Source organism: Rissa tridactyla, chromosome Z (assembly GCF_028500815.1).
Source record: "Rissa tridactyla isolate bRisTri1 chromosome Z, bRisTri1.patW.cur.20221130, whole genome shotgun sequence".
Taxonomy (NCBI): Eukaryota; Metazoa; Chordata; class Aves; order Charadriiformes; family Laridae; genus Rissa; species Rissa tridactyla.
This window is the reverse complement of record NC_071497.1, coordinates 10,724,920-10,738,996: the sequence shown is the minus strand read 5'-3', so window position 1 is coordinate 10,738,996 and position 14,077 is coordinate 10,724,920. Positions and strand designations below refer to the sequence as shown.

The following is a 14,077-nucleotide window of genomic DNA, read 5'->3' as shown; positions in this document are numbered from 1 at the left end:
TTTATGCAATCATTTTGTCATGGCTGTTGAGAATTTTGTGAAAGCAAAATTGCATAGGTTATAGTCTCTGTGCTCCCTGTAGTGCAAGGCTGTATGTGAAGTTTGCTCCTAAAATTGAAACGCAAGGTCATTTATTTACAACATTCCTTCATGGGGCATCGTGTTTTTTCTGTAAAGTTAATTTTTTTGGGGGAGGTGCAACTGTCAGAGGTTTGTCTCATCTGTGTCCCTTCCCTGAATCATAAAATCTGTATTAGCTTCCTGTATTTACCATAGGAATTAATAGAAAGAATAGTAAAGTGAAAGCTGTTAATCGCAGACTATCTTATAGTATGTATTATTATTCTTATCTTTCTGAAAACATTTAAAAACATGAATTAAACTTGTAAATTATTATGAATCCTGAGAAATGAGAAGGAACACAGGACTCTATCTTTGCATGGGGAAGCTTGGATGCTGAGAGTTTGTGGTATGGCTGTTACAGCATATGTAGCAGAAATGAAAGCAGAACCTTTTCTGCTTTCACAGGAAGTTAATTCTTGGATTATAGTTTGTGACGTCAAGTTGGAGAAGCAACAGTGCGTTAGGAATACTAATGTTCATGGTAGGTTTTGTGGTACAAATGCTTGTTCATTAAAACCAGGACCTGGGTCATCAAAAAACCGTCTGGATGTTCAAACAGCTTTGCTATAATAGCAGACTTTTTTTCACAGCTCTGAAGAACAATCTGAATTAAACAGCCCTTGTAGAAGTGCAAAGCCCTTTTACCCTTTCCTGGTCATTAAGTCACATCAGCCTACTGAAAATTAAGCTTGAAACTTTTGTGTGTATACTGGCAGTGTTGGGCTCACTCTTGTCCCGGTAGGAAACAAGCATTTGAAAGAATTTGGATGTGTTTCACAAATGAGGTTTGGAAACTCCTATTTTCTCTTTCCTCACCAAGCAAAAAGTATCTTCTTATTTTAAAATAATATTTTAGTTTAAGCTGAGGAACTCCTTGAAGCTAATTTTGCAAGTGATTAAATTTCTGTGCTTAAACATTGAGAAACAGTGAAAACTTTAGATGGTCTGTTTTGACTTGCCAGAATGAAAGAAAATAATTTAAAAGTTTATCAAGACTAGAAGTATTTTGGAGTAAAAAAAGGGAAATGGTGACAAGTATTCTTTTATCAAAAATCTGTCTAAATTCAATGTCTGAGCCATAGTAATTAAGTGTGGACAAAGAAGAAGCCTCTTCAGCCATAACAATGTGTGCGTACGTACAGATTTACATATATATAAAGAAGAGTGGTTTTGCAAGAGTTCAGCTTAAATCTTTATGCTTAATGAGCAGGATTTTAAAGAGCATTGCTATCACAAGGCAGCCTGTAAACATAACAATTGTGTATCATAACCAGAATAAATGAATGTGGAATGATGAACTGAAAGAATTGTAGGGTGGGGTTTTTTGGGGTTGGGTATTTGTTTGGTTTTTGTTGGTTTTGTTTTTTGTTTTTTTTTTTTAAATCCAAAATAGCAAACGGGTCAGACTGAAATAAAGCTGCAAAGTATGGAAATTTTCTTGCTACCCATCTTGTACAGGGTGTGTAAAAAAAAAAAAAAAAAAATCTTAGATCTAGCCTGGGCCAGTTGATGTCAGTAGCATGACTCTGTGTCAAGCAGGAGAGTCATCGCCTGTGTTCTTATTTGATCCAGAACCCATCTGTTGTTCTTCAAATCTGTTGGTTGAAGTTATTTTCTTCTTGTGATAGCTGAAGTTGGAAAAGTGTTTGAACGCGCTGCTGTCTTGTAGATCTCCTGCCCTCCTCTTCCATATGATCAAGCTAGTCCTGAGGATAGTGTGGGGTTTGCAGTCCACTGGCTGTGACCTGCTGGTCAGCAATGACGTCTTCTGCTTTCTCCCCTGTGGGCTCTGCTTCCTTATGTGATGCTAGGTCTGTCCAGAGCTCTGTGGAATCTGGACAGGGTGAAATCCTCGAGCAATTCAAGTTCTTCCCTTAGTCTGAGGAGGGAGGAATCAAACATGAGGCCCAACAATGTGGACAGGCCAGAACCATCTGCAGTTACTAGTGCATCTTGTCGTAGCCAGTCCTCCCCCTGGTTACGCAGGCAATGATGTGTGTGTGATATTCCCCATCCCGTAGAAAGCTACAGCAATCTTTTTTCTGTCTCCTGTGGCATCAGGCTGGAGCAATAGGTGAATAAGAAAATAACATGCCAAAATGTCTCTCTTATGCAACAAGTTGGTCCTTCTCCCAAAAGGCTTCTAGTTAGTGCTGCAGTGATTTGGAGCAATCCCTATTCTGCATTTCACATGGGAGTAGCCCCTAAGGCACCCACCAGAAATACAGATTTTTGCTTAACGTTAATTATTAGGTGTTTGACTTTTTTTTCCACTTATTTTTTTTGTTTTTAAATGAAGAGTGATTTGTTGAAAGATTGGGTGTTTGGATTGGAACTTTGAACTTGAACATGCACGTTTTTGTTATTTGATATCATTAGCATTTTCAATTACTTTAAAAAAAATCTTTCTGGGCTTATGCTTAAACTGTTGATAAATGTATTTATAAAATCGTGCAGAAATATTTTTTTCCTAGTGTTTGTCTCATAATGATGAAAAGAGCAGTGTTCATATGTTCTAACCAAATGACGTTGGAGGTTGTAAGGTAGTGGATGCTACACAAATAAAAAGCTCTTCCTAAAAAGCTTATTATCTAAATGAGGGAGGGAGGGTAAAGGAGGGCAAGAAAAGCAACCTGAGTGACTTGTCCCTAGGCATGTAGCTTGCCAGGAGCAAGGAAAGACGGGACATCCTACATCTTTCAGACCTAGCTGATGTGCAGGCCTCTGGATCCCACTTTCCTCTTTTATGTCCTAATTACTCTTTTCTGTGTTTCTGACAGTATTGAAAGAAGCACGCTTGCTGCCCAAAAGCAGAGGCCAAGGACCAAGCAGGGAATAGAATATGAACTCCTCTTGATAAGGCTAATTAGTCTGGGTATCGCTGCTAGCAGCTTTTAGTGGTCTGTGCAGAGCTTTTCATTTGCAAGTGTGTTTCAAAGGTTAAAGGTGCAAAAAGGTAGAATGCCTTTTCAATCCCCAGAATACAGTTTCAGATCTGCTTGTAGCCTTCAGACAATGCCTGGTGAGAACATCACCCCTGTCAACATTCACACAGGTGGATGGAGACACAGAGAGGGTAAAAATTACTTTGGTGACGTATCTGGGAGACCAGAGTTAATTCTGACAGTGTTAAAAATGTTCTTTTTCTCTGTCATGCGGGATGCATTGGGAAGTATTGTTTAAATATTCATAGAAATCCTGTTTAAATAACACAGTCAGTTGGGTTGATGCAGTATTTATTCAGATGCTGAACAGCTTACCCTTCCTTCCCTCTACTCATCATTCAGGTGGGAGAGAGCTTCACTTAGTACATTGCCTTTAAAACCGCAACTCTTTTCTCCTTCACAGTGAGCCCTGGTCCACAGGGAGGCTTTGGTGACTCCTTTTGACTTTGCTGGGAGCTTGGTGTCAGAATAAATCATGGACCAGAGCACCTTTATGTCACTTTGGCTGTGAGAAAGAACCTTACTGTCAACTGAAGACAGAGAATGTTAAGGGAGTAGTTTCACATTGGTAGATACTTCACCTTTGGTGGTAAACAGTGATGTATGGTACTGCCACCCCTCCCTTCCCCTCATACTTGCTGTGGGCCACCGTGAACCCATCCCTCACATCTGCCAGTGCAGCTGTTTGCATGGCTTCTCTCTGGGTGGGAGTGGAAGCTGAACCCGGGCTCAGAAGCAGACACGAGGTGGTGGTTTGGTTTTCGCCAAGTTATTTTTAAGCTGGGTGAGTTCCTTTTTCACAGTCACAGAGCAGCCGCATCTGCATTTGTGCTGACAGAGCTGAGGGAATGGTGTGTACTGGGATTGCCACCAAGAATTTGTCTCGTGAAAACACAGCTTGTGCCAGGAGGGAAGGGACTGCCAACACAGAACTAGCACCTGCCGTAATGAGGCAACTATAAGGAGCCTTGGCATGAGCGGAGACTAGACCCATAGATATTACAACAAAAACATACCAACAAGGGACATGCTTTCAATGAGCAGTTTAAATTTCCTTTTTTTTTTTCCTTTTTCTTTTTTTTTTTTTTGAATTAATGCACAGAAAGGGCTAAAAAAGTGGGAACCTCACTGTGCTGTCAAGTGGAGGAACCAGGAACACTCACTGTTCGGATGCTCCTTGTTTCTCCAGTCCCTGGGGAATGGCTGACGTTTGCCAGGAGAATGAGAAACTTGTTATGAAAGGAGGAGGACTCAGGAGGGTGGCAGTGGCTGTGGGCTGCTGCAATTCCGCTCTCGTGAAGAGCGTATTGCCTGCTTTATTTTCGCACCTCTTTCTGGCGTTACAAAAGTGTGTTACAAATTTTACGGAGGAAGGGAAGAAAGGAAGAAAAGAGGAAAGGGCCCAGGTGTGCTGGCCTAGGGCTCTGCAGTCCTGTTTGTCCTCTGGTACTCTTCCAGCTCTGATTTCCTGTCCATGGCGAGTTGCAGCTCCTGCTTGATGATTTCGATCTGCTTCTCCAGCTCCGCAAGCTCTTGCGTGACGGAGGTCCTCGTGATATTGAGGGACTCTGCTTTCCCATTGGTCGTTAAAGAAGCTGGAGTCTCCCTCCTCACCTGTGGCAGGGGGATGTCTTGGTGCTGTCGGATCGTCACCTCATTTTGCCCTTCGTCGGTGCAGATATATTTTTTCCGATGACAGTTGCCCAGATTGGCGGTATTCCACACAGCATGCTGGCTGTTCCCTACATGGGACCTGAACAGAGATGTGAGAGTTAATATAAAATCCGAGCCTGCTCCTGTGTGTATGCAACCCTCTCCTGTGAGCCAGCCTACTGGAAAAACATGATGCTGCTCTTGCGAATTACATAGAAATATCATTCCTTTATCCTAGCAATTACTTTTCCCAAGAAGCACAAATCATGATCACAAATGGCCAGATTTTTCTGATCAAACCATAGCAGAGACTAGAACAGAATCCTAAAATTCATCTCCCCCAAAACTGTTTTTTGTTGTTAATTATGAAATTACAGTCCTCTCAGCTCCATTTTAGGAAAATGTGAGTTCTCTGGCTCCAAAGCTTTCTGAAAGTTTTTGTGGTTGCCATGCCCTTAGTTTGTTACAGCGTTAGCCCTTTGTGTGCTAGTAGTCTGTGCTAGCTTGGGCATTTGCTTCCATGGAGGAGCAAAGAGGCTGCCCGAAGTTGGTGTGGAGAGATGAAGGGGAAAGCATGTCCTTTGGATCTGAGGTCTTCTTGAGTATCTGCTTATGCGTTGGGAGATGGACACAACGATGTGTATCCAAACCTTGCAGTGTACAGACATGAGCCTCCTGACATAACAAATAGAATTGGGAATTTTTCATGTTGGGGGAGAAATTCCCATTTGGGAACTTTTTCAAATGCTTCAGTGTTTTCCTGTGGAGAAGCCTTTCCAAAATACTTTGATTCCAGAGAATCCTTTCCCTCTTTCTTGGGAACTTCTCTTTGTAACCCTCCCAAATCAGGGTTTTCTGAGGAGCACCCTGTGGCCTCCACTCTCCGACTGGAACGTAAGGAAGCACAGTTTGCTGCTGTGGGAGAGGAGCCTGGCTCTCCTACCTGCTTTACCTTTTGGACAGGTCTGTGTGCGTTCATTTTATAAACTGAGGTCGAAACTCTGAAGTAGTTGCTCGTAAGACTGCTGTCATAGATGTCTTCTGTGGATATCCTTGCACAAAACGCCTATTAGTGTGAGCTGCCAAGCGATAAGTTAAGGAAGAGGATTAACATTTCGGGACTGGGATTGCTGAAAACAGCTGGATTCAGGAGTCTGGAGCTAGGACTAGATACTTTTCTCACCTGCCTGCAGAGAAGGAAGTTGGAAAGTCGAAATTTCTCTAGAGGAGTTGGCAACCAGGAGCATTTTCAAAAAAAATGGGATGGCAGAGAGGGAGGAGGGGCGGCTTGAGGCAGGAGTGGCAGCCCCTGCCTGGGTCACGCTCCGGAGGGCTCAGGGAACCCCGGCTGGGACGTGTATGTAGAGTTGTTTACTTTTGTGTAGATTGGCAATTTTCTTCTATTTCAAAATAAAAGCTAGGAAGACTCACAAGTCTTGTGCTAAACTGGATGTGTGTTTTGTGATGAAATTATGTTAATCCCCTGAAGAGATGAAAACAAGAACGTACCTCCTGAAGCACATTTCAGACAAGGAACGGGATTAGCCTGGGCAAGTAGAAACTGGCAAAGCATTTCCAGGGCCAAGAGCAGACAGCGGTCCAGCCAAAAAAGGTCACTTAGCAAAAAGTGGCACAACTGACATGGGACTGATGTCCCCAGAGGTGTCTCCCTGCTGTGGAGCTCTGCAGAGCCCATGGTCCTGGGCAGACAGTGCAACCAACTTGCCTTGGAGCAGAAGTACACTTCTCAGAGAAGGTGCAGCCCTTTGTTTCATAAATATTTCTCAGAGTTATATCATTAATCTATAATTTCTGGTACATTTTTCTTTCACAAATCAAAATACAGCTTTTTCATGAATGTTAGTAACTGATATAGCTTCTGCTGTTGCTGGTGGCAGTGCTTTTGTCTGGGGGTCTGGGCAGGTGGTTTTAACAAAGGCTACGGCCCACAGTTAACACTCAGGTTTCATCAAGTAGATGAAAACCTTCACAGTTTGGCTGCTGATGCTGAGCAGCTCTCCTAGTGTTTGGAAAGTTACGACCTAAAAAAACCAGTGGCTTTTCTCCCCTGAGGGAAACAGCAGTAGCATAATACAAATTTTTTTCCACCTCTTTTCCATATCTTGATGCTTTTAATAATTCCACAGTCCCCAGCAGGAATAAAAGAAAGTGTAGTAATATAATTGATTTGAGAGCTCTAGGTTGTACCTTGCTATGTCAGTATTTATGCCAAGCTGGGCGCCATGTCACTAGGTGTCTTGATTGAAGCTCACCATAATTCTGAGCAAACAGCAGCTCAGACCACGAGAAGAGCAAGGATGATGGGTGGGTGTCCGTGCACACACACACACATGGGCTGGATGCTGTGTGGGCAGAAGTTTTTGGGCACCAGCACATCTTCACTCTCAATGTTGAAAGAATATTCGTGTGGTTCTTTTCCTACGCCGTTCGCTGTGGGGCTTGTGGCCGTTTCCTTGTGTTACGAAATTTTTGCACTGCTCAGTACGTGGCGAATAGGTTCAGCTGGTGCTTTTTGTATCATCAAAGATAGAGAGAGCCCCCTCCTCCGGAAGACTCTCCCTCCGGCTGAGTTAGCGCCGCGGGCTGTGGGAGTGCGAACGCTACCGCCCAGCGAGGAGGCTGCAGCAGGAGGAAACGTTTCGCACCAGCCAGATGCTGGTACCGACATCAAAAGCGAGGAGCTGCTGTGTGCAAGGAGGTGCCACATGATGGGGTTTTGTGGGGCAATAAGATGAAAGAATGAAGAGAGGAAATTAACCAAATGTCCTTTTATATACTTGTTTGTATGTATAGGCAGTCTAGGAGCTTATAGCTGCTTGCTTCTTATATTTGTTGCCATTAGTACAGGAATGACAAACTAAACAACATACATTTACATGCGTGGGTTTCAGTCATGCCAAATATCTAGCAACAGCCTGGAAGACATTTTTTTTTCCTATCGTCTGTGGCTGAACTTATCTGTAGAAAAGCAATACTGCTGCCTGTGGACTTAAAAAGTGCACTAATAGTTTTGAGTTACTGAGTAAATGCATAGTTTTAATAAAATGCCTTGTGTTCCTGGTAGCTAGAGATAAGATTATCTCCTATTCAGAAGACACAGGCTATGAAAACGAGGAAGGTTGTTACCTACTTTTTTTCTCCAACAAGAGTTGTTTGAGACAAAGGTTTCTGAAAGGACTGCATTTTCCTCTTCTCAGCTTTCTTATTTCTCATTCTGAAAAATAAGAAAGCTGAAAAGGTTTCTAATATGTATACTACTTGATCGCTCATTCACTGTGAAGCTGTTTTACAGGGCTCTATTTATCTGCTAGTGCTTCAGCGTGTGAGTAATTAATTACCTAGGAACAAGGGCAGTGGACTTAAACGACTGCAAAGCCTGTCCTTAGAATGGGTGTGCTTTTATTAGCTGTACACGAAATCATGAAAGGACAAAATTTCAAGATTTAATACATTCTATTGGAAACAATTAATTAAGTTCTGCCTCCTTCCCTTGTCACTTCTATCTTGTTTCCTTTTTTTTTTTTTTTTGGTTTTATTATCTTTGAGGTCTACTAGATGGCTAAGTAGATATCCAGACACAACATATTTAATTTCAAAGTAATTTTCATAGTTTGTGTTTTAAGGCATGCAACACTTCCCACCTCTTTTCTCCTCGTTTTGTCTTAGGCTGGCATTTGTCCTCAATAAATGAACTGTTCAGTGCACGATGTAATCTCTAGAGGGAGAAGAAGAAAATAAATTAGTAAAAGCAAGATTAAGAACAGCTCCATAAATAGGTAAACAATTTGGGCTTTGTGCGATGGCCTTGAGCATAAATTATTTTTCACGTTCAAGGATACAAGCAATGTCTGTGCATTGTCATTACAACAGATTTATTTTCACACAGTTTCCGAAGGAAGGGCAATCAATGAAAGGTTGATAAATAGGTTGCAAACAATCCTTGATGTTAGAATTCCTCAGAAAAAAAGCAAACTTTGTTATTTTCTAAATGATCTCTTTCGCTGTGCTGCTTTAAAGCAACAGAAGCTCTTTCTTTCTGTGCCTTTTGCTGCAAAGTAACCTCTTCCTTTACAGTGAAGACCTACAGCCATTTTCTTCCATTATTTTCCTAGAATAATGAAAGAAGTTACCCAGCACTTCTTGCATGCATCAAAAGTTTGGGAACTTGTAACTGTGAGATAAAATATTCTGGTTAGACAGTTCAGGAGAACAACACTGTTGCTTCTGGTGTCCAAAAGAGTTGTTAAGGTTACAAGCGCAAATGGAAAGGTCCCTTTTGCAGGCTTTGCAGTTGTGAATATTTGAACTCTTTCCGCTGTGCTTCTCATTCCATCATTAAGGAAGCCTCTTCAAATTCTAGAAGCTGCTGCCACACTTCAAATGCTAATCGTCAGAGCCCTTACAACGTTTTGCACCTTGTTCTTGTCCAGGCCTTCTTAATCAGCCACACGACCTTCACAGGGTTACTTCTGAATGCGTACCTGACTTGTATGGAGCCAGTACTTCATCTTGGATTTCTTCTTGATGCGTGGCAGGACCAGTCTGTACACGATGTGTTCCCCAATGGTAGTGAGAATGGACAAACCAAACCCAATGCACAGCATCACAAAGAGCCCAGAAAAATGCTTGATGCCCATTTGCAGTGTCTGTGAATAAAAACAAAGTGGGAAGTTAACGAAGTAGGCCGTTAGTGTATTTTAACAGATGCTTCTGTTTTCTCCTTTGGAAAGGTGGTCTGACTGAATATGCAGTGGTGAAATACTGCGGAATAGCCTGGATGCTGTTCACAACAAAGCCTTTCTGTGCTGCAGAGAGCTTGGTGGTCAGTGAGAGCAAAGGACCTGTAATGGGAATGAGAATTAGCCGCAGACCTGGGAATTTTTTATCCTTGTGCTGTTTCCCTAATGAGATTAAGTGTTGAATACGTATGGGAATCCAGTATTTGTGGTGTCTTTGCATTTGTAAAAGCAAATACTGCTCGACAGAATACAGTCAATGAACTGTAGAGCAAGTCCTTCATCAGCAGTAAGCTAAGCCTGACTGTTCATATTTTCTAGGAATTGATCATTAACTTCCCCTTTTTGTGCTTTACCCTTGATGGAAGGTCACGGAGAAAATGTTTTGAAGAAGTAGCACAAACATGGCAACTCTCCATTCCCTACATTAACAGGACTGAAAATGTGTTTGTTAGGAACCCTGACTGCAGTTATTAAAACCAGGAACACTGTCACCTTGTTCTGCCGACCCACCCTTTTCATGTAGGGTAGGAAGCCTTTAACGAGTTCGAGTCTTTAATTGGCATTAATCTTGTTTGAAGACCAAGAAACCATGTACAGCAGCCATCTGTACCACAAACACCTGCATTCCAATGGGTGAGTCAGGTTTGCATTTAATGTATAATCTTACTACCTTTATTCTCATGCCTCCGTAACTTGGTTATGAGTTTATCAATAACTAAAATCTCTTGCTAATAATTACGGCCCACAAACTACTTTGGAAATATTTCCAAGAATACAAGTTCTACTTGTGCCTTTCTATTAAAGAATGTTGTTCCCCAAGTCAGAAAAAAAAGCGATCAGAAAATTGCTTGGGTAGGGTTGTGTGTCAGGAGATGGTATCTGGGATGCCATCACCCTGGATAACTGACCTGATGCGTTCCTTCAGTTTGTTGTTAGTTTGGTGGGTGGGTGGTAGTGGGGATTCTGCTTTGTTACAACTACAGATGTACAATCCAGAAAAGAAACTGGATTTAGCCAAGAGATAAATCACAGAATGTTTGAAAAATCTTCTTATGACATCATTTTAAGCCAACGAGTTGATTAGTGATGAGTCCATTGAAGTTGAAGGCTTGGAAGCCCCTTTGTGTATTTGTTGGGTGATTGTGAGCGGTATTTCTCTCTTCTGGTTTTCATATTTGATTTCTGTTCTTTAAAACACAATGATATGAGATAGCATATCACAGGTTTTTAACAAGAACAGAGATTCAGCAATCTAGCAGAGTGAGAACTTTTGCATGTGGCACTGGCAATGAATGCTTATTTTGGGGGTTCTCTGCCAAAATCAACCTGCTTGCCCTCAAGCACACTGAGCAGAATTTTTGGGAAGAGAATTTTTATACCAGTGAACAAACACTTCAAGGGTGTTGAAGGGTATAAGGGGGTTGTAAAAGCAATTTCCAAAGAAATTTACTGCAGCCTGGAAAGGAAAGTGGAAAACCACCATAGAAGGATGCTGGGGTAGAAGGGAGTCAAGAGTTTTGGCACGAGGGTTTTCTGATACTGAGAGTGCATCAGTTCAACCTAAATGCAAATCTCAGCATTGGAATGTCTTATTGTCAAAAGCCTGTTGTCCCACACATTGTCGTTCCAGTTAGGGGAACAGGAGGGTGACACAAAAATCACAGTTAAGCCACTCAAAAAACAAAGTGTTTGAACTGGCCTGGCCTGTTTCTTTCAATTAGCAGTGAAGCCCAACTTCTAGCTGAGGTAGCATAAAAGCAGAATGAGGGCCCGCGTCTTACCTTTTTCACAGAGGTCTTTAGAGCCAAGACCTCAGTATGACCCACCTCTAACTTCAGCACATATAAGTATTTGTAGGAAGCAAAAAGACCGCTATCCGTACTAGCTGAACATACCAGTTAAATGTGCTTTTGTTAATTCTCCAAGAAGCATTAATGCAAATCACTTGCTTCCCAAAAAGGATGTTCAAAGGCAAGCATGAAATGACTTCCTTAGAGATGTAGAGTTAATAGTAAACATAAGAATAAATTGAATGAGAAATGGAATAATGATTAAAAAGGAACAGATTTGCTCAGTCATCTGAAGAACACACACCTGTAGGTGTGTGCGTATATGTATATAAATCTATCTCTATATATATGCTCCCAGGCTACTGCTGTTTGATGTCATACGGAATAACAGTGTATGGACAGACATTGCCATAAACTCCCTCAGTGTCAGGAACCTGTGACTCAGCTGGGTGAAGGTCCTTTTGCTTAGCTGCTTGAGAAGTAATGCAGAAGTCCCCACAGGCAGGGGAGATCAGTAAGGAGGCCCGATCTGCTAGCGTTAGGTTGCTGTATGGTAGGGAGCATTTATGTTGCTCTGAAAATGGGCACTAGGTTTAATGGGATGTGATAAAACTCTAGCCATGTAAAATAATAATTAAGAGAAGACACACAGTGGCAATTGCAGTGGGGATTCCTGCGTGCGTGAGATGTCTCCTTCAGCCTGAGGTCGCTGTTTGATGCCACCCCAGTACTGCTGCAGAGAGAACACTTGGCCAGCTCCGTAAATGAAAAATAACTCCCTGGTCTTCAGTAAAGCTGCTCTGAGTTATGCTGATGAGGGTCTGGCTCACTGTCCTGTCAGCTCTGCAGAATCATTTTCTACCTTCCCTGGAAACAGGTGAAAGAGACTCCAGCACTGGCATCTCAGATGTGTTTTTCACTTGTAATAGATAGCTTTTGAAATTGTCCCAAACAAGACATCTTTTCCTAGGAAAGGGAATGCCAAAACAAAGCGTCAATAATATTTCATCTAGCAATACAGAAGATAACGCGTTGACAGAGCTGCCTGATAAAGGCTGCACAGGAGAGGGTGATTTTTGAGACTAAATTAAGTGGGGAAATGAGGTAGGGGAGAAATAATTAGCACAGTATGTCTTACAGTGTATGGAATGATTATTTATAGGAATATCAGCACATTTACATACCATTGTAAAAAGGCAATTTATCAGCTGTTCATAATTACTGCAGACATACAAGTTAACTAATAAAGGAAACGATCTAATAGAGGCACCTCTCATTTTCATAGCTTCATTCTGATTTGTATCAGAGCAGCAAGCTCTACTACTTATTTTGTAGTTTTTGTATGTATTTGTAGGTGATATACATAGAATGTTTTTGGAAAGAGCAGCAATATACTGGATCCTCCGTATCACTGCTTTCCTCTCTGCTGAAGTGGCAGGGGTCAGGTGTGTGTTAGGTATGGGAATAAAACCCCATAATATGTTATATTCTCTATTAACCCAGGATAAAAATATAGTCCTTGCTCCAACTCTGTAATCATAAATTCAGGAGGTAGCTCGCTGCGTTTTAGGAGAAGGTACTCAATTATGCCCATGTGGTGGTTCTGAAGCAATAAGCAACCACAGTCAATCCTGTGATAACTACAGCTAATGGGAGCTAAGCACCACAATGGTAACAGCCTCTAAGTTATTTGCCACTTGGAAATTGGGAAATTGGCAGTTTCTGAAAACCAACAAATACAAGAACAGAAGTGGAGGTATCTGCTTTTTTTAATGTATCCCTGGAGAGGCTTTTCTGATTTGTCAACCCATATCTGCGATTGCTACCTAAACACGTCGTACTGTCTCCTCTGTAGTTAGGTGCTTTTTCTTTTGGCCCTGAAGAGAAGGAAGGGGATGCAAAGAAAAGAGTTTGATACTTGCGTTCTTTTTGAAGGGGGAGGCAGAGACAAAAACCAGCACTCGGTGATTTCATTATTGGATTTCATGTGAAAAACTCCTGCTTTACTCCCTACTACAAGAGATTGTAAATGCTTTACTCTCCCTGGTTGTACTCAGAGCAGTGAATAAACCATCAAGCCTGTGGTCCAGCTTTGACTAATTAGAAGCCTCTAAAGATTTTTGTGGATGCTTTGCAGGTTGGCAGCACAGCACAGGTATTGGTGCTACACACTGCTGAACCCAAACACTAAACAGGGATATCATGTGTGTATTAGCTATAACAATGAGCTAGCCTGTTTGATAGCATTTTTCCCGCAAGGATTTTAAAAAGCTTTGCTGAGATCAGGAAGTTAAATTTTGCAGCACCTGTGTGAGGAAGGAATTATTTCCAGCTTTACTAGGGATAAATGGATATAAAGGGCAGATTTCTAAACTCATTTGGGCATCTCAGTAGGTTTTCAAAATCCTACTGATGCTGATCCTTATATTTAGCTAACTAAGTAGTATTAAAACCTGTCCCTCTCTCCAGACACGGGCATTTTTGTAGCTGCAGAAAGACTGTTATTTACTTATTTATTATTCATTCTTGTGGCTTTCTATGTTCTCAAAGAAGTGGCAGCATTAAAGTAATATATATTCAACCTCTTTAGAGAGATTATCCTTAGCAGAGACCAGTAACCATAGCTTTAGGGTTTCAAGTGCCAAATTTTAAGATACTGTAAATCATTGTCTCGCATTAGCAAGACAAGTTCCTTTCCCACCTTCCTGTGAGGAGTTTTGCACAGATCTGGAAAAACACTCCCTTTTGTAAGAAATCTTTTTGTTTCAACTCATCCATTTTCCGGGCCCTGTCTGTAGTGGGAAGA

The 14,077-nt window shown here is 41.7% G+C and overlaps 1 protein-coding gene across 1 annotated transcript in view; it reads right to left on the bottom strand.

The window, feature by feature from the left end:
* Positions 1–4,335: 4,335 nt before the first annotated feature.
* GRIN3A (glutamate ionotropic receptor NMDA type subunit 3A) overlaps positions 4,336–14,077 on the bottom strand; it is an 80,597-nt gene continuing 70,855 nt past the window's right edge. The window contains exons 7-9 of the mRNA XM_054186936.1: positions 9,224–9,388; positions 8,384–8,457; positions 4,336–4,821 (exon numbers count right to left, since the gene is read on the bottom strand). Of these exons, the coding sequence (XP_054042911.1) occupies positions 4,485–4,821; positions 8,384–8,457; positions 9,224–9,388 (576 nt within the window). The 3' untranslated portion in view covers positions 4,336–4,484. The remainder of the gene's footprint in view (positions 4,822–8,383; positions 8,458–9,223; positions 9,389–14,077) is intronic.